This window comes from Carcharhinus amblyrhynchos, chromosome 6 (genome assembly GCF_965287045.1).
Source record: "Carcharhinus amblyrhynchos chromosome 6, sCarAmb.v2.hapA, whole genome shotgun sequence".
Classification (NCBI taxonomy): Eukaryota; Metazoa; Chordata; class Chondrichthyes; order Carcharhiniformes; family Carcharhinidae; genus Carcharhinus; species Carcharhinus amblyrhynchos.
The window spans coordinates 9,570,336-9,591,824 of record NC_137329.1 but is presented as its reverse complement, the minus strand read 5'-3'; the positions used below and the strand labels follow the sequence as shown (position 1 = coordinate 9,591,824).

The following is a 21,489-nucleotide window of genomic DNA, read 5'->3' as shown; positions in this document are numbered from 1 at the left end:
ACTACTTTTTTAAAAAAATGAATATGAAATTGTTTTTATTGCTACAATTCTGACTCCTCCCATTTCTAATGTTATTTGACTATATGATGCTGTATACCTAGCTTATCTTCCACTACTTTAATCAAAAAACACCCCAGGGGTCCTTTCCTTTCGTTAAAAAGAAACCCATTAAGCCTTCTACTAAATAAACACTGAAAGTGAATAATTATCTTCTTTTCTAGCATCTGCTGTGCTCCCCCCAGACAAACCAACTGCCTTTAACAAAACACTGAATCTTAAAGCTGTCACCTTAAACATAAAATATATTAAATAGCACAGTATCATTTTGCCAGATGTATATTGCTAACTCTTCCTCATGTGAATTCAGTTCAGAAGAGAGGTTTCATAGAGATTAAAAAATACTTTTCTGTATTTAACGTATTACATCTGCTTTATGGATAGTTAAGTTGTAAAATGGCTATGACTTCTGTGCTTATTATGTTATATATAAAATGCCAGCACTGAAAATAGAGGGTGTAAAAGATAATGAGTGCCATCAACCCCACTGGAAAGTATAGTCCAAGGATTTGTATCCCTGACAACACTCACAACAGTTGGGGAGACAATAGCTTAATGGTATTGTCGCTAGTCTGTTAACTCAGAAATTCAGCTAATGTCCTAAGGAGCCAGGTTCAACTTTTGCCATGGCAGAGAGTGGAAGTTAAATTCAATAAAAATATCTGGAATTAAGAATTTGCTGATGACTAAGAAACCATTATCAATTGCCAGGGAAAAAAAAAACATCTGGTTCACTAATGTCCTTTAGGGAAACAAATCTGCCGTTCTTTCCTGGTCAGACCTTTATATGATCCCGAAGCCACAGCAATGTGGTTGACTCTCAATTACCCTTTGAAGTAGCCTAGCAAGCTGTTCAGTTCAAGGGCAAATAGGGATGGGCAATAAATGCTAGCCAGCCAGCTAAGCCCAAATCCCACAAATGAATTTTTAAAAAATCTCTGGTACATTGAGTGCTATTTCTAATATTTTTACTGATGTAACCATCATAAATACCCACAGAGCAACATCTGATAAGCAGAAAAAAAAAATTAGAGCCATAACAATGTTCTCAGAAATTGTCGGAGCTAGTTAGCAGCATGGTAGCACAATGGTTAGCAATGCTGCCTCACAGCGCCAGGGACCCAGGTTCAGTTCCCAACTTGGGTCACTATCTGTATGGAGTTTGTACATTCTCCTCGTGTCTGCGTGCGTTTCCTCTGGGTCCTCCGGTTTCCTCCCACAGTGTAGTTAGGGTGCATTGGCCAAGCTAACTTCTCCCTCAGTGCACCCAAACAGGCACCAGAGTGCGGCAACTAGAGGAATTTCACAGTGATTTCATTGCAGTGTTAATGTAAACCTTTTTTGTGACTAATAAATAAACTTACTTACTTAATCCTCCTTGGAGACAGCCTGGGGAAGCTGGAAGACATGTTTTGCGAGACGGGAGATATTTTAAGAAATCTTTTGAAAGCCCATTAGATTTTAATTGCTGAAAGTAAGGATGCTGCAAAGTCAGAGAGAGGGCATTCTCTTTGCACAGGTTTCTCCCAGGCAAACAGATGGTCAGTGATTTCCCCTTACGCAGAATGTTGCATTTATGATGTCAAGTGTCTATGAAATAGGGAAAGAAAATAAGAAATTCAGCATTGTCTGATAGAACGGGACTGCTTTTGCTTTATGGAAACACGGCCATTCAATGTTTTCTGCCTCCTAGGTAGAAGATCCAAAGATGTGATTAATTGTAAAACTCCATTTAATGGATTAATAGTCTAACAATAATACCACTCAGCCATGGCCTCTCCTGAAGTAATTTCTATTATTTTTGATTGTCTTAGTGAAGATATCAATATGGTGCAAGTAGATCATCAATGCCAATATTAAAAGTTCTGTACCTGCATGCACGTAGACTGGAGAATCCGCTGCTTCTACCTATCAGATACACTGTCATTCATTGTCTTCTGCCTTTGAGGTATAAGATCTGAAAATGTGTTTTCATTGAACAACTCCATACAGTCCATTAAATCTCATTCCTCTTTGCCACCTCTCCATTGGATTTCTCAACTGTTTCTTAAAATTAGTCCAATATCTTGTTATCGATTCCCATCTTGGAGGGTCTTCTATATTTAGAATCATAGAATCGCTACAGCGCAACCCATCAAACCTGCGCCCATTGAATCTCATCCAGGCCCTCTCCCCGGAACCCCACACATTTACCATGGCTGATCCAGCTAACCTCCACATCTTGGGACACAAAGGTGCAATTTAGCATGACCATCCCACCGCACCCTTTGCACATCTTTGGAGTGTGGGAGGAAACTGGAGCATGGGGAGGAGACCCACACGGACACAGGGAGAACATGCAAACTCCACACAGATTGTCACCCAAACCTGGAATTAAACATGGGTCCCTGGCTTTTTGAGGCACAGTCAGAAGTCTCACAATATCAGGTTAAAGTCCAACAGGTTTATTTGGTAGCAAAAGCCACGAGCCTTCGGAGCGCTGCTCCTTTGTCAGGTAAGTGGGAGTTCTGTTCACAAACAGGGCATATAAAGACACAAAATCAATTTACAAAATAATGGTTGAAATGCGAGTCTTTACAGGTAATCAAATCTTAAAGGTACAGACACTGTGAGTGGAGAGAGGGTTAAGCACAGGTTAAAGAGATGTGTGCTGTCCCCAGGCAGGACAGTTAGTGAGATTTTGCGAGGTTGTGAGGCTAACCACTGTGCCGCTGTGCAACCCCAGGTTGTGGGCTGTACAAACACAGTTACAATTATTATCTATCCCTGATTGTCCTTTATCCTTTAAATGGGGTTGGAGGTGTTCTCCATGAACCTTTGCAATCTTTGTGGTGAGGATGCTCTGATGATGTTGGATAGGAAATCCCCGATTTTTAACACATTAACAAAGAAAGGGGCAGCTGTCTCTGGTGACAGCCCTGTGAGATTTCTGTTCTTGGCTTTGTTTACGGTAAGCTCAATGAAATGTTGTAATAAAACCATAATACATCAGAGCAGAATTTGGTCACTCGACCCATCGAGTTTCCTGCACCATTCAATCATGGCTAATATTTTTCTCATCCCCAGTCTTCTGTCTTTCCCCTATAACCCCTGATCCCCTTATTAATCAGGAACCTACCTGTCTCTGTCTTAAAGACATTCAATGACCTGGCCTTCACAGTGTTCTGCGGCAAAGAGTCCACAGGTTCACCATTCTCTAGCTGAAGAAATTCCTCCTCATCTCTGTTTTAAAGGATCATCCCTTTAGCCTAAAGTTGTGCCCTCTGGTTCTAATTTTTCCTACTGGTGGAAACATCCTCTCCATGTTCAGTCAATCCAGGCCTTGCAGTATCCTATAAGTTTCAATAAGATCCCCTCTCAGCTTTCTAAACTCCAAGTACAGACCCAGAGTCCTCAACTGTTCCTCATATAACAAGCTCTTCATCCCAGGGATCATTCTTGTGAACCTCCTCTGGATCCTTTCCAAGGCCAGTCGATCCTTCTTTAGATATGGGGCCAAAACTCACAATATTGCAAATGGGATCTGACCAGAACTTTATACAGCCTCAGAAGTACATCCCTGCTCTTATATTCTAGCCCTCTCGACATGAATGCTAACATTGCATTTGCCTTCCTAACTGCTAACTGAAACTACACGTAAACCTTCAGAGAATCATGAACAATGACTCCCAAGTCCTTTTGTAATCTATGCTGTAGATCACACTTACAGTTGCCGTGCGTTCTTTATTCATTCGTGGGACATGGGCGTTGCTGGCTGATCAGCATTTACTGCCCATCCCAAATTGCCCTCGGAGGGCAGTTGAGAGTCAACCACATTGCTGTGGCTCTGAAGTCACATGTAGGCCAGACCGGGTAAGGATGGTAGATTTCCTTCCCTTAAGGACATTAGTGTGGAGCTGGATACTGACAAACAGTGATCAAGTGAAATTCCCTGTCTTGGATGATGAGGAGTTTTGTGAGTGTTGTTAGATCTGCACCGATCCAGACGCCTAATGAGTCTGCCACCACACTCCTGCTTTGAGCTTTGTCGATGATGAAGATGCTTTGAACAGCCAGCTGGTGAGTCACATCTCCACGCGGCTCAATCCAGTTTTGCGGCCACTGAAAGCCTCAATCAAACCTGCCTCCAACCCACTCCCAGGCAGTGCGTTCCAGATCCTAACTACTCACTCCGTGAAAAATATTTCCTTTTATTGCCATAGCTCCTTTTTCTAATTACCTTCAATCTAAGTTCTCTGGCTCTTGATCCTTCCACCAATGGAAACAATATCCCCCAGGCCCTATCCAGTATTAACAGTATTATCCAGGCCCTTCATTCCTCGATCACATCTCCTCTCTGTTTTCCTTCAAGGACTACAGTCCAACTTCTCCGATCTAAGCCATGTAACTGGAATCCCTCGTCACCAAAGCCAACCTCATGAATCTACCTAACTTCCCTCTTTTAAAGAGATGGAATATATTCTCTGTACCTTTCCTGAAATGATTGTGATCCTCACGTTGTTCAACAGTCAATAGGTACAAGTGGTTAGCAAAGGTGGCACAGTGGATAGCACTGCTACCTCACAGTGCCAGGGATCCAGGTTCAATTCCCAGCTTGGGTCACTGTCTTTGCAGAGTCTGCACATTCTCCCCATGTCTGTGTGGGTTTCCTCTGGGGGCTCCAGTTTCCTCCTACAGTCTGAAAGACGTGCTGGTTAGGTGCATTGGCCATGCTAAATTCGCCCTCGGTGTACCCGAACAGGCGCTGGAGTGTGGCAACTAGGGGCTTTTCGCAGTCACTTCATTGCAGTGTTAATGTAAGCCTACTTGTAACACTAATAAATAATTAAAAAAATACAAATTATGGCACTACCATAGGGTCCAAAATAGCTCCAGTTCCGTAAATGTGTTGTGGCCCCATTTGTAACATAAGTCGACCAAATTTATATTATGGAAACTGGTGAATTGAGCATGGATATCCCATGCTAATCTCTGAAAGAAAAACACTGATCAAAACTTGCTGAGGGACAAAATCTCAAAGGGATTTCTACTTTAGCCTTGTTTATCAAATTGGCCAAAGTAACTGAGAAGCTTAATGGGAACTGGATAAATGATTTTGGGATTCAAAGCTGATGCATTGGATGCTTGTGTTACTTTTCACAGATGCGTGACATGTTCCATTTTGTTTGCAGATGCTTGAAAGGCTATGTGAATGGCAGTTTGTCTATCTTCGATATAAACGATTTTGGCACAGGTGGCAATGGTTACTGCAGGTGAGTATAATTCCGTCAAGCAACGGAGCTTGTTTTGCCCTCCTCTCTGACTCTCAAAACTGAGGGGGAGGTTAACGTATGTGCTTGTACAACATTTACCTTCACTGTGAATAAAAGATAAGATTCTGAAGGAAGGAGTATCAAGAGAGTGACTGATGCAAATTAATTGTGGAATTGGGTTGCATTATTTATTACATAGATCAAGCAGTGAACAAGATCAACTGGGCAGTTTCTAGGGGAACAGGTAAATTGCTAAAAGATGGACAGTACGGTGGCACAGTGCTTAGCACTGCTACCTCACAGCGCCAAGGACCCAGGTTCAGTTCCTGGCTTGGGTTTTTGTCCGTGTGGAGTTTGCACGTTCTCCCCATGTCTGCGTGGGTTTCCTCCGGGTGCTCCGGTTTCCTCCCACAATCCGAAGATGTGCATGTTAGGTGCATTGGCCATACTAAATTCCCCCTCAGTGTACCCGAACAGGTGCCGGAGTGTGGCGACTAGAGGATTTTCACAATAATTTCATTGCGGTGTGAATATAAGCCTACTTTTAATATATAAATAAATTATCTTAGTATGGCCTTCATAGCGAGGGGGATTGAATATAAAAGTAGGGAGGTCTTGCTGCAGCTGTATAGGGCATTGGTGAGGCCACAGCTGGAGTACTGTGTGCAGTTTTGGGCGCCACACCTGCACAAGGATATTTTGGCCCTGGAGGGAGTGCAGAGGAGGTTTACTAGGCTGATACCGGAGTTGAGGGGATTGAGCTATGAGGAGAGGCTGAATAAATTAGGCTTGTACTCGTTAGAGTTTAGAAGAATGAGGGGAGATCTCATTGAGACGTATAAGATGATGAATGGGATGGATAGGATAGAGGTGGAGAGACTCTTCCCGCTCAAAAAAGACAGTAGGACTAGGGGGCACAGCCTCAAGATAAAGGGGAGGCGGTTTAGAACGGAGTTGAGGAGGAACTTCTTCACTCAAAGGGTGGTGAATCTCTGGAATTCTCTGCCCGTTGAAGTGGTGGAGGCTGCCTCGCTAAATATTTTTAAGAAGCGGGTTGATGGGTTCTTGATAAGAGAGGGGATTAAGGGTTATGGGGAGAGGGCGGGAAAGTGGAACTGAGCCACGACAGATCAGCCATGATCTTATTGAATGGCGGGGCAGGCTCGAAGGGCTAGATGGCCTACTCCTGCTCCTATTTCTTATGTTCTTATGACTGAGCGGGGTAGAGGCCTAGGCAATGCCTTTGCCTCCTGTTCTGTTGTGCAGCAGTGTTCCAGTGCACTAAAGCCCAGTGCTGCTATAAATATATGATTGATGAGTTAGAATGGGAAGTGTCAGCCTCTGGTACATTAATTGTTAAATCCCTCACTTTGGTATGTGTTGTAAACTGGTGCTGTTCTTTCCCAACGTATGTGAGTCAGCATTCCTGAATTTTGCAGCCAGTAGCAAGGTAGCAATGTCATTGTCATTTCTGCACTTGAATACAACTACCCCACAAAGGCCTCACAATCTCTGAGGTAAGAATTTGTCCTTTTCCCATGTTGACTGCATCTCGTAGCAAGTCATGCGGATATCCTCGCATCCAATGAGTGATGTTATCCATTAACGTAAGCGGTCAATCACGTTGAAGAACTCTCACAGACAGCAAACCAGGAAGTAAAATGCACAAATTACCTTTCACCCTTTGTAAATTTTACCAAGAGTGAAATAAATATTGAAAGAGGCACATTGGAAGCAAAATCATTTTTAAAAAAACTACTAAATAAATAACTCTTTATACCAATAAAAAGTCCTTTTCAGTGCCAGAGAGGTCCTTGAGTAATATCCACGCCTTATTACACTGTTAAAAAAAATCCTGATTAACCAAGCAACTTTTCAGGAGTTTTTGAACTGCAATGTTACTACAAAAACTCCAGCTGTTGGCTATAAAGGAACAGTATTTTATTGCACAAAATAAAGTAAAACACAGGCAGATCCCATCCAGGGCAATGCACTAATGGATTCATACAGGGGTCTGCTTCATACAGTGAAGGCACGGTGGCACAGTAATTAGCACTGCAAAATCTCAGCGCCAGTGATCCGGGTTCGATTCCTGTCTTGGGTCACTGTGTGTGGAATTTGCACGTTCTCCCTGTATCTGCGTGGGTTTATTCCAGGTGCTCCGGTTTCCTCTAACAGTCCGAAAGACTTGCTGGTTAGGTGCATTGACCCAAACAGGTGCTGTAGTGTGACTAGGGGCATTTCACAGTAATTTCATTGCAGTGTTACCGTAAGCCTATTTGTGATTAATAAATAAACTTACAGGACTCAGTGTACGAACTGCACCTCGTGTGTTAAATACCAATCCACGGGAGCTCGTATTCAATTAGTCCTACAGTTGACGGTTGGAGGGGGGGGCGTCAATCAGTGATTCCCCATGCAAGTCCTGGGGGTTATCGCAATTACAGTGGAAAGAATGAAGTTCTCATTATTTCAGTGAAATCTAGAAGTTTGCCGTGCACAGGGATTTTAACATTTACCATGTGGAAGAGCAGAGAAGACATTGCAGCATCTGTGCATTGAAGTCTTGTTAACTTTGTGACTGTAAATTCAGCCTATGTTAAAAGTTTCATCAACTGCAAAATCTAAGCCACGCTTGTGTGTTCACACTGTTAATTCCATCATACTCCAAAGAGGTCTGATGATCTGTCGCTGGGGCTAAGCTAGCTGGATTTAAACTATAAACACCAGGAGCTAACAAAAAGGCTTCTAGAATCCCACAATAACTTGGTCATTGTCTTGGTCTACTTTCAACAGAGCAAATGGTTAATCATTTTTACAGGTTCTAACTACATTTTTGCTTCAAGGTACAGAGACTACAGAGCCCCACCATGGGATCGTAATCGATATGAGTTCACGTTACAGTTCTGGCATGTTCTCGCTGCACGCTTGGCTTTCATCATTGTATTTGAGGTCAGTCATGTCTCGATGTGATTGAATGATGTTGCTCCTCACCGTTGCACCGGGAATTGTAGTGGGCAGGACACGGACCCTGCCAAGGTCCATTGACCTCTGGGTGGGAGGGGAGCGGTTTCTGGTCTTGGGGTGAGCGCAGATGGAAAATTTATTTGGAGTGAACTATGTGGATTAAATGGATGGGTGTTGTGTAAAACGGAAAGCATTTCTATAGATTCTGTATTAGGCTAATCAAAGCTACATTCTGCTGTGAATGTAGCATGTTTGGAAAGAACATGTGACTTGGGGGCTTGTGGTCCGTGAGATTCTCCCCCGCTGCAGGTTTCCTCACCTCACATCTGGATGTGCTATGGATGAATTATGGCAGATTGGTTGCTCTGACGATTCAACAACTTCATTGTTGTTTTATCACAAAGAATAAAAGGACAGAGAAAATTATAGCACAGGAACAGGCCCTTCGGCCCTCCAAACCTGCACCGACCATGCTGCCCGACTGAACCTTTCCAGGGACCACATCCTTCCATTCCTATCCTTTTCATGCATTTGTCAAGACCGCCCCTTAAAAGTCACTACCGTATCTGCTTCCATTACCTCCCGCAGCAGCGAGTTCCAAGAACCTGCCACCCTCTGTGTAAAAAAAAAACTTGCCTCATACATCTCCTTTAAACCTTGCCCCTTGCACCTTAAACCTATGCCCCCTAGTAACTGACTCTTCCATCGTGGGAAAAAGCTTCTGGCTATCCACTCTGTTCATGCCCCTCAGAATCTTATAGATTTCTATCAGTTGCCCTTCAACCTCCGTCGTTCCAGTGAGAATAAACCAAGTATCTCGAACATCACGTGGTTACTAAGATAATAGAAGGTAAACTAAATGGCGTATGAACTTTTTGCATCACAAGATTTCTGTGCTCCCATGTAGAGATAAACTTGCCTGATTTCTCATTATTATTCTTTCTCAATGTATACACAATGCTAATATTCTTGAGATTCTGTTGTGCTGTATATGTACGTGTGAAGATTTTGGGCGGGATCTTACTTGCCGTTCATGCACCGGCGCCACTGGAAAATTTGGCACGCAGGCAAATCTTCAATCACTGCAGTGGGACCAGAAAATCCCATCAGTGTGAACGTCTGTAAGATTCCGCCCTTTAGGTTTATTTTCCTTGCCCCCACCTTTTCTCAACATTAACAGCCACTTCACCTTTCCAATTTGTCTTCCATTGGATTCCACTTTTGCTTTGTATCAATTATCGGGCAGGGTATAACTCCAATAACCAGTTCAGTATTACCGACCATCACCCAAAGTTAACATCATTCCCACTGTCACATCCTTGCCACGTTTTCTGTGTCAACTTTTCTCTGTTAGAAATTCCTGCACACAAATTTGGATTGGATCTCACCTCTGCAAATCTGTCACCCTGGGCAACCTGGTGTCCAGAAATCGTTCCAAATATTTTCTCCACTTTGTTTTGACTGCCTTCCCTTCTCAAATCACGATTTTCCAGAATCAGGGTTTCAAGCAAATACTGAAAATCAATAAAATAACATATACTGAGGTCATGTGATTCAGCGCATCGTTCAATTTTTTTTGCGTTTTTAAATGTATTCATTATAGTTTTATGACGAGGCCTCAGTTTCTCCCAGGGTCCTGAGCTTGGATTAAGTAAAGTTCTGAATCATGTCTCCTGAATTTGATTGAGTCTTTTGAAGGGATAACCAAAAAGATAGATGAGGGTGGTGCAGTTGATGTTAAGCAAGGTCTTTGACATGGTACCGCATGGTAGGTTGTTACATAAGGTTACATTTCACGGAATCCAGGGTGAAGTAGTGAAATCGATACAAAATTGGCTGGATGACAGAAGACAGAGGTGGTTGTTGAGGTTGTTTTTCAAACTGGGGGCCTGTGACCAACGGTGTGCCTCAGGGATCAGTGCTGGGTCCACTGTTACTTGTCATTTATATTAATGATTTGGGTGAAAATTTAGGAGGCATGGTCAGTAAGTTTGCAAGATTGGTGGCAGAGTGGACAGTGAAGAAGATTATTTGGGATTGCAGTGGGATCTTGATCAGTTGGGTCAGTGGGCTGACAAATGGCAGATGGAGTTTAATTTAGATATATGCAAGGTGATGCATTTTCGTAGATTGAACCAGGGCAGGACTCACTGAGTTGCTGGTAGGGTGTTGGGGAGAATTATAGAACAAAGTGTTCTAGACGTACAGATTCATAGTTCCTTGAAAGTGGAGTCACACGTAGACAGAGTGGTGAAGAAGGTATTTGGTACGCTTGGTTTTATTGGTCAGACATTGAATACAGGAGTTGAGGCGTTGACATTGTACAAGACATTGGTAAGGAATACTGTGCACAGGTCTGGTCACCTATTATAGAAAGGATATTATTAAACTAGAAACAGTGCAGAAAAGATTCACTAGGATGCTACTGGGACTTGATGGATTGAATTACAAGGAGAAATGGATAGACTGGGACTTTTTTCCCTGAAGTGTAGGAGGCTGAGGGTGGTCTTATAGAGATCTATAAAATAATGAGGGGCTTAGGTCAGCTAGATGATCAACATCTTTTCCCGAAGTAGGGGAGTCTAAGACTGGAAGGCGTAGGTTTAAGGTGAGAGGGGAGAGATACAAAAGGGTCCAGAGGGGCATTCTTTTCACACAGAGAGTGGTAAGTGTCTGGAACAAGCTGCCAGAGGCAGTAGTAGAGGCAGGTATGATTTTGTCTTTTAGAAAACATTTAGACAGTTACAGGAGTGAGACGGGTATAGAGGGCAAAGGGCCAAATGCGGGCAATTGGGACTAACTTAGTGGTTAAAAAAATGGACGGCATGGATAAGTTGGGCTGAAGGGCCTGTTTCCATGCAGTAAACCTCGATGAGTCTATGTAATGCCATTGCTATTGAGACAAAATCAGAGATGATACAGATTGTGAGAACCGTTAACAGAGGGTTTCTTTCCTCATTCTAATTTGATATGACCAGACGTTTATTTATTAGTGTCACAGGAGGTTTAAGTTTACACTGTAATAAAGTTACTGTGAAATTCCCCTCGTCACCACATTCCAGTGTTCAGATACTCTGAGGGAGAATTTAGCATGGCCATTGCACTGAACCAGCATGTCTTTCAGACTATGGGAGGAAACTGGAGCACCCGGAGGAAACCCATGCAGATGCGGTACACAGAAATAAGCCAGTTGGCCCATCGAATCTGCTGTGCCATCCAATGAGGTCTGATGTGATCCTCAACTCCACTTTCCAGCTTTATCCTCCATAACCCTTTATTCCCTTACTGAAATCTGACTGCCTCAGCATTGAACACGTTTAATGACCCAAACCATGCAGGTCTCTGCGGTAAAGGATTCCACATATTCACTACATTTTGAGAGAAGAAATTCCTCCTCATCTCTTTGGGCAATGTCTTACTCGGAGATTATGCCCTCTGGCCATAGACTGTCCCACAATGGGAAACAATCAATCAGCGTCTAACCAGTCAAAACCCCTGAGAATTTATGTTTCAATAAAGTCACCTCTCAATCTTCTAAACTCCAGTGCGTACCGGCCCAAACTATTTGATATCTCCTCATAAGAGAAGCCCACCATATCTGGGATCAACTTGAACATTCTTTGGGCTGCCTCCAATGGCATTATATCTTCCCTTAGATAAGGGAACTAAAACTGTTCACTGTATTCCAGGTGTGGTCTAACTAATGCCACGTATAGTCTTAAGTAATACCTCTCTATTTTCATATTCCATTCCCTTTGAAATAACAGCCAACATTCTATTTGCCTTCCCTATTACCTGCTGAACTTGCATGCTAGCTTTTTGTGATTTATGCACAAGGAGCCCAAATCCCTCTGTGCTGCAGCTTTCTGCAGTCTCTTTCCATTTAAATATTATTCAGCTCTTTTACTCTTCCTACCAACTTCACATTTTCCTACATTCCTGCAGGTGGCACTGCTGCTTCTCAGCACCCAAGGACCTGGGTTCGATTCCCGGCTTGGGTCATTGTCTGTGCGGAGTTTGCACCTTCTCCCCATGTCTACGTGGGTTTCCTCTGGGTGCTCCGGTTTACTCCCATAGTCCGAAAGGCATGCTGATTTGCTGCATTGGTCATGCAAAATTCTCCCTCAGTGTACTCAAGTATAGTGACTAGGGGATTTTCACAATAACTTAATTGCAGTGTTAATGTAAGGCTACTTTTGACAATAGCAAATAAACCTTAAATTTTAAATAATCAAAAACGGTATTTAATATTTATGCACACTTTTTACCCAAAAACTTGTTTAAACCTACTCTAGAGACATCTGAAATCCAGAACTAAGCATGTTTGGGTTTTGAACTTAGTTGGGATTCACTTGTTGTGATGGTTGCCGGAGATGAATGGATAAAAGGTGCTCAGTTAATGCTTTCTAAAAGCTCTGAGTAGCAGAGGAGGATTTCACAAAAAGCCTGAGCTAAGTGTATTTACATCAGCAATGATTAAATGTACGGAGGTAGCAATACAAGACTGAAGTAAAATCATTGACAAAAGAGGTAAATATGATCGCTGCTCACTCTCTATTTCTTCCTCTGCTGGATTATTGGTCAGTTGTTTGTAACAAAGCGAAGACAGTATAATCTGACTCAGACAAATGGACTGTTTCACTAATCCCACACTGTGTACCACACACAACACACTTTAAGAAGCAGTTATTAATGATTTGATGTGGCAAAGATAATATAGAGTATTTTAATTTGTTAGATATATTTTAATTAATGCTTTAGTAATGAACAATCATATTCACTTTGTGAATGTTACTTCTATTTGATAAATGCTTTTTGCCGAATATTTACTTGGCTGAGTGTTTCTGGCTGTAATTACAGGAACAGGCACATTGCTTTCTCACAAACAACGTAATCTAATTCTAATTTTTTTTTTAACATGATGCATTTCAACTCTTAATAAGAATTTTTTTCTCAGACAAGAAGTTAGCATTTTCAAAACCTGTATTTTTCTACACTGCACTCTGGTTACAAGCATCTTGTCACAAACAAGATGAAAGTAACACTGCATTTTAAATTATCAAACAATATCAGTGTTTTTCTTCAACTACCTGCACCATTCCAATTTACAAGTACAATTCCAAGCGAAAAAATAATCTTTCAACCTTTTACCAGATGTTCTACCTCTTGTTTATTTATTGCTGTCACAAGTAGGTTTACATTAACGCTACAATGGAGTTACTGTGAAAATCCTCTACTTGCCACACTCCAGTGCCTGTTCGGGTACACTGGGGGAAAATTTAGCATGGCCAATGCACTTAACCACCACCTCTTTCAGACTGTGGGAGGAAGCTGGAACACCTGGAGAAAATGCACACAGACGGGAGAATGTGGGCGGCACGGTGGCCCAATGGTTAACACTGCTGCCTCGCAGCGCTAGGGATCCAGGGTTCAATTCCAGCTTCAGGTCACTGTCTGTGTGGAGGTTGCACATTCTCCCCGCGTCTGCATGGGGTCCATCTGGGTGCTTTGGTTTGCTCCAAAGATGTGCAGGTTAGATTCTTGGCCATGCTAAATTGATCCTAGTGTCAGGGGATTCACAGGGTAAATGTGTGCGGTTACTGGAATAGTGCGTGGGTGGGATTGTGGTCAGTGCAGACCCGATGGGCCAAATGGCTTGCTTCTGCATTGTAGAGATTCTATGAATGTGCAGATCCTGCACCGACAGTGACCCAAGCTGGGAATCGAACCTGGGTCCCTGGTGCTGTGAGGAAGAAGTACTAACCACCGTGCCACCCACAAACTTAAATCATACAGACTTCGCTCCCTTACATGAGAAAGTTTAGTAAATGCTACTGCCCGGTCTCAAAGCATGGGCCTTTCGTCTGATAGGTCAATGTGGTAACCACTACACTACAGAAAGAAGCCTTGGGTGGAAGAGTTAAATAATATTGCTTTTCACATCAGGAAATATATACAGTGTTACATAATGCAGCTATTAAATAATCATCTGTCACAGAGGGTAGCACAGTGGTTAGCACTGCTGCTTCACTTGGGTCACTGTCTGTGTTGAGTTTGCACATTCTCCCCATGTCTGTGTGGGTTTCCTCTGGGTGCTCTGGTTTCCCCCCACAGTCCAAAAGACGTGCTGGTTAGGTGGATTGGCCATGTTAAGTTCTCCATCAGTGTAACTCGAACAGGTGGCAGAGTGTGGCGAGTCAGGGATTTTCACAGTAACTTCACTGCAGTGTTAATGTCAGCCTACTTTTGGCACTAATAAATAAACTTGAAAGAAAAACTGGAATTTAACAGCAGGCAAACAATTACAATCTCACCAACAGTTAAAAACGTATCTTGGCAATACATTTCATACAATACTTCAATATGAGAAGAATTTACATTTCTGTAATCAGTGCTCAATTTGTTAACAGCTTTCACGAACACACCAGGGAGTAATTTTGATCGAATTCACAGTTTGGGAATTGGGCTCAGGTGGATTGTCAATACTGATAAATCCTTCAGCTTCTCCTCTGAGCACATCCAAAACTTTTAAACAAAGTGCAGCATGTAAGTGAAGTCATTAAAGATTAGTGAGTCTTTTTGAAGGGAAGAATAGAGCAATTCATGGACTTATCCGTGATAATTAATAATTATGGCCATTGCCATTCATGGGGTCATAAGGGTATCTATCCTCCTGAAGTCTATCGCTATCCTATTCACATTTCACAATATCTCCGATTTTGTCTCATCCTCCATGCCTCCTACCTCACTCATGCCTCTACTTCGTTAGGAGGCTAAAAAAATTTGACATGTCCACTACAACTGTTACCGACTTCCACGGAGTAAGAAGTCTCACAACACCAGCTTAAAGTCCAACAGGTTTATTTGGTAACATGAGCTTTCAGAGCGCTGCCCCTTCACCAGATGACTGGAGGATTGGGTTCACAAACAGGGCATATACTGACAGAGACTCAGTTGCAATATAATAGTTGGAATGTGAGTCTTAACAGGTAATCAAGTCTTTACAGGTGCAATGTGACTGGAGAGAGGGTTAAGCACAGGTTAAAGAGGTGTGAATTTTCTCAAGCTAGGACAGTTAGTGAGATTTTGCAAGCCCAGACAAGTCATAGGGGTTACAGATCGTATGACATGAACCCAAGATCTCGGTTGAGGCTGTCCTCATGTGTGCGGAACTTGGCTGTCAGTTTCTGTTCAGCGATTCTGCGTTGTCATGTGTCTGGAAGGCTGCCTTGGAGATTGCTTACCTGAAGATCAGAGGCTGAATGGCCCTGACTGCAGAAATGTTCCCCGATTGGAACTGGTGTTTGTCCTGCCTGGTGATTGTCGAGCGATGTCCATTCATTCATCATCGTAATCACCACCAGCAGCAACTAAGCCTCCCCCAGTACCACAGTAGAAAACAGTACCACTGCAGGAAGTCCGTTGTCAACTTGTCGGACTACACACTTCAACCAGACGAAATTGAACTTCTCAGCCGAGGGCTCAATTTCTGCCCCACCACCAAAACAGACCCCATCAGTCTTGCAGCGGGCACAGAGGAATTCATCAGGCAAATGAGGCTGCAGGAGACCTTCCACAAACCCCAACAGGCCAACAGCAAACACAGTGAGACAGCCAATCAACCAGAACAACCAACAGAGAGATCTGTGGTGCAGCAACCAAAGAGAAAAGAGTTGAACTGGACTCTTCCGGAAGGCCGCTGCCCTTGACTTGACACGTATACCCAAGCCACCAAGGGATGCGTCAATGCCAGATTCATCAGCCGCACAAGACAGCCCTGAACATCATTCAAGCACAACGCAACACCATCCATGCCCTCAAAACCAACCACAACATTGTCATCAAACCAGCAGAAAAAGGAGGGGCCACCATCATACTGAACAGAACCTTTACTGCAAAGCAGTGTACCGACAACTGAACAACAAGGAACACTACAGTTACTTGCAGATCCAACCAAAGAACACACCCACCCACTCAACAAACTGATCAAAATCTTTGATCCCGACCTTCAGAGCACCCTCCATGCTCCCAATCCACGTACTCCCCACATTGGAGATCTCTTCTGCCTCCTGAAATACACAAGGCAAACACACCTGGACATCGTATCAGGCAATGGGGCCCTGTGTGAAAACCTCTCTGGCTACATCGAGGGCATCCTGAAATCTATCGTACAAAGAACCCCCATCTTCTGTCATGACACTATGGATTTCTTACAGAAACTCAGCACCCATGGAGCAGTTGAACCAGGAGCACCCCTCGATGCAATGGATGTTTCAGAACTCTATAACAGCATCTCCCACAACAAAAACATTGCTGCAACTGCCTCAGTACTCAATGCTGACAACTGCCACAATCTCCAGACGCAATTCTACAGCTCATCTGCTTCATCTGGATGACAACATCTTCACCTTCAACAATCAGTTCTTCATCCAGATACAGGAACAACCATGAGGAACAAATTTGCACCTCAATATGCCAACATCTTCATGCACAAGTTCGAACAAGACCTCTTCACCTCACAGGACCTTCAACCAACGCTATACCTCAATGACATTTTCTTCCTTTGGACTCTCAGCGGACAATCACTGAAACAACTACATGATGACATCAGGTTCCATCCCACCATCAGACTAACTATGGACTACTCTCCAGAATCAGTTGCATTCTTGGATGCATCTCCATCAAGGACAGTCGCAGCAGGTAACCTCACTATGCTCCACTTCAGCTTCCACCCTAAACACGTTAAAGAAGCCATCCCCTACGGACAAACCCTTCGTATACACAGGATCTGCACAGATGAGGAGGAATGCAACAGACACCCACAAATGCTGAAAGACACCCTCGTAAGAACAGGATATGGCGCTCGACTCATCGATCGACAGTTCTGACGTCCCACAGCGAAAAACCGCACCAACCTCCTCAAAAGACAAACATGGGACACGGTAGACAGAGTACCCTTCGTCGTCCAGTATTTTCCCAGAGCGGAGAAGCTGCGACATCTTCTTTGAAGCCTTCAACATGTCATCGATGAAGACAAACATCTTGCTAAGGACATCCCACATCCCCACTTCTTGCCTTCAAACAACCACACAACCTCAAACAGACCATTGCTCGTGGCAAACTGTCCAGCCTTTAGGAGAACAGTGACCATGACACCACACAACCCTGCCACAGCAACCTCTGGAAGACATGCCAGATCATTGACATGGATGCCATCATCTCACGTGAGAACACCATCCAGCAGGCACATGCTGCATGTTCTTGTAACTCGGCCAACGTTGTCTATCTGTTACTCTGCAGGAAAGAATATCTCAAGGCATGGTACTTTGGCGACCACACGGACACTACAGCAACGGATGGGTGGACTCCACTTGACAATTCACCAAGGAGGAGTGTTCCATTATCTTGCAATTGTATCTGTGTCTATATATGCCCTATTTGTGAACCCAATCCTCCACTTACCTGATGAAGAAGCGCTCCGAAAGCCCGTGCTACCGAATAAACCTGTTGGACTTTAACCTGGTGTTGTGAGACTTCTTACTGTGCCCACCCCAGTCCAATGCAGGCATCTCCACATCACAACTTCTACCAATGCACCATAGAAAGCATTCATTCCAATTGTATCACAGTTTGGTATGGCTCCTGCTCTGTCCAAGACTGCAAGAAACTACAAAGGGTTGTGAATGAAGTCCAGTCTCACTCATCACTCAAACCCAGGCTCCCATCCGTTGACATTGTCTACACTCACTGTAGTTTCGGAAAAGCAGCCAGCATAATCAAGGACCCCACGCACCCATGACACACTCTCTTCCACCTTCTTCTGCCGGGAAAAAGATACAAAAGTCTGAGGTCATGTACCAATCGACTCAAGAACAGCTTCTTCCCTGCTGCTGTCAGACTTTTGAATATCTCGCATTAAGTTGATCTTTCTTTACACCCTAGCTATGACTGTAACATTACATTCTGCACTCACTCCTTTCCTTCCCTGTGAACGATATGCTTTGTCTGTATCGTGCACAAGAAACAATACTTTTCACAGTATCCTAATATATGTGACAATAATAAATCAAAATCAAATCCTTCACCCTTGCCAGTCACACATCTCCTCAAAAATTATCAGTCGCCTTCTTCCCCTTCCAGGGTGTCATAGCATTAAATGAGGAAAATTGTTGACTTTATACACAATTGCACACCACTCTTAAATGATTGTGAACCAGGTGCCACAAGATTGTTCACGCACGCTGATTTTATCCCCAGGATAGCAGATGTTTTGTGCTAATGAGTTATTCCTGGCATGCAAACGCATTGCAAGTGCGAACCCGCCACAAGCTGATGAAATGTTGTATATAGGCCACTTACTTTCCTTCTGCATCAAAAGACATCGGAACTTCACATCCTGCCTAAATGCATCACTTTAGTCACCACATTTCCCACTCCTGAGGGCTGCAAACCTCTCGACAAAGGCCTCTGCCACAAACTCTTGCTTTGACTCCCGTTGACTACAAGCCATCTAACCTTCACGATATAGGTGATGCCTGGAGTCAGACAGAACATGGGGAGAGGGGGTGGAGATGAGAAAAGACATTCTACTTGCTGGCGACAGCACATTTTCAACAGAAGAGGGGCAGATCGCATAATTAGCAATGGACTGTCATTGAGTCACGCTTTGTAATTTTTTGTTCAACCTTCCCATTTAGAACTCACATTGAGAGTCATGTCCTTGATTCTGTGAGTGCAACAAGTGATTGCTATGGATTTGTCTAATGTGTAGTGTTCCTTTATCAGCAAAGTCCTTTTCAAAGGAATAATATAAATGAATGCCACATAGTTTCCTAGGAGATGAAATTAGAGAGTCGTGTTTAACTGAACTATCCACTTGAATTTTCCTTGAAGTAATGTTTTCAAAGACCATCTTTGACAAAGAGGACAGTCTGTCAGGAAGAGGGATCGTCCTCTGATCCACTCAAACATTTTTCTCATCAAGTGGTGCATCCAGGTTCAAAAAAAATCTTATAATATTTGATTTATTATCGTCGCATGAACTGGGATATAGTGAAGAGTATTGTTCCTTGCACACTATACTGGCAAAATATACCGTTCATAGAGTACAATGGGGGAGAAGGAAAGGATAGGGTGCAAAATGTAATGTTGCAGTTACAGGTAGAGTGAAGAGAACGATCAGCTTAATATATGGTAGTCCCTTCAAAAGCCTGACGGCAGCAGGAAAGAAACTGTTCTTGAGTCGGTCACCCGGGAAGGAAGAGAAAGAGGTTGATAGTTTTTGAGGAGATGTGTGACCGGCAAGAGTGAAGGATTTGACTTTGACCTATTGTTGTCACATTTATTAGTATACTGTGAAAAGTGTTGTTTCTTGTGCGCAGTACAGACAAAGCATACCATTCATAGAAAAGGAAAGGAGCGGGTACAGACTGCGTAGTGTTACAGTCTAGCTAATTAGGGTGTAGAGAAAGATCAACTTAATGCAAGGTAGGCCCATTCAAAAGTCTGATGGCAGCAGGGAAGAAGTTGTTTTTGAGTTGGTTGGTATTGCTTTTGAGTTGGTTGGTATGTGACCTCTGACTTTTGTATCTTTTTCCTGATGGAAGAAAGTGGAACAGAGGGTGTGTGGGGTCCTTGATCATGCTGGCTGCTTTACAGAGGCAGCGGGAACTGTAGACAGAGTCAATGAATGGGAGATTGGTTTGCGTGATGGACTGGGCTTCATTCGTGGCCCTTTGTAGTTTCTTGCAGTCTTGGGCAGAGCAGGAGCTATACCAAGCTGTGATACATCTGCTGAAGTTGAGAATGGAAAAGAGTAGAAAAAGAGAGAGAAGTGTTGGAGCAGTATCAAATGTTGGAAATAACCCATTCCTTATTGCTTGATGTTATGTTATCGCGTGTTGGAGTTTGAAATATGTTACCTGTTTTATTTTCAGCACCTCGTGTTTGGCATCAAGTCCTTCATAGCCTACCTAATCCCGGATATGCCCAAAGACCTGTGTGACCAAATGCGGCGAGAGAAGTACCTAGTTCAAGAGATGATGTACGAGGCAGAGCTAGAACATCTGCAGAGGGAACGGAAAAAGAATGGGAAGCGATATCACCATGAATGGCCTTAGTGTGACCAGTGAAACCAGTTAACAGACACTCCAGATGGACTGCGCTGCTATAGAAGGAGGAGATGCCAGCTATGCTGCACAAGCTCTTGCAAGTTCTTTTTATATACATATATATATAAAAAACTTTTATAATTATAAAGTCGTCAAATGCATGTTTTCAAAAGAAAAAGAAGAGTGCCTACCCTCTGGGTTTCAGGCGACACAGGGAGAGGATCCTGGAAGCCAAGTGTTAACCATGTGATGATTTAATTTTTCATAATACATTACAGATGACTATTCGTTGACATCATACGATCCATATTTACCAAAGAATGGGAAGTTCATTTGTCGAAACAGTTGCCCCCACCCCACCCTCCCTCCCCTGTTTATTCAGAATTTCTCCTCATTTTTCTCCCCCTACCAGCTTACATATTTTTTTTCTTTGACTGCTCCAAGAAGACTCGTTTTTGAAAGGGAATGTCAACAGGTAGAGCCACAGCCTGCTTTACCAGACGAGTACTGAAACACTCCAGTCATCTGTGTGCAAGTCAAACTCAAGGTGCAGCCGATGAACAACTGGACAAAGATCTCAAACCTTGACCAGCAATTTGTGCTGAATGTTCAATTGGCGATGGCACTGTGACAAATGGATTATTTACAAGGGTTCTTTTCACCCTCTGTTTTGAAGATACTCATCCTCTGGGACTCCTGTTCCCATTGCACCGGTGTTTCTGCTGGGGAGCTGAGTAAAAGTGACAGCAATCCCCTCATGGCGGCTTGCACAGCGTCTGAATAAGTATTACAGAAATGACCAAATCACCTTTTTAATGAATATGCAAAAATTTAACCGCATTAACCCTTCAGTCAAGGTGGCTTTTGGAGCAATTGTGTTGGGTGAGAAGGATGCACCAAGAGAGACTTTTCTCTTTGATGTCCAACTCCATAGGGCAGAATTTTACAGGCATGTCCACCCGCGGTCAGCGGAGAATGCCATTCTCTGAGCCTTGCCCATTCCCAGAATCCAGGTGGGTATCTGGTAAAATTCCAGCCTATATCTCCATATTTCTTGTCATTACACAATGGATAGATATGTGCTATATTGAGTCTAATCAGCG

The 21,489-nt window shown here is 43.3% G+C and overlaps 1 protein-coding gene across 1 annotated transcript in view; it reads left to right on the top strand.

Annotated features, from left to right (window-relative positions):
• Positions 1-20,395, top strand: part of ano3 (anoctamin 3) — a 181,036-nt gene extending 160,641 nt beyond the window's left edge. The window contains exons 22-24 of the mRNA XM_080191534.1: positions 5,229-5,309; positions 8,156-8,261; positions 20,213-20,395. Of these exons, the coding sequence (XP_080047660.1) occupies positions 5,229-5,309; positions 8,156-8,261; positions 20,213-20,395 (370 nt within the window). The remainder of the gene's footprint in view (positions 1-5,228; positions 5,310-8,155; positions 8,262-20,212) is intronic.
• Positions 20,396-21,489: the final 1,094 nt, after the last annotated feature.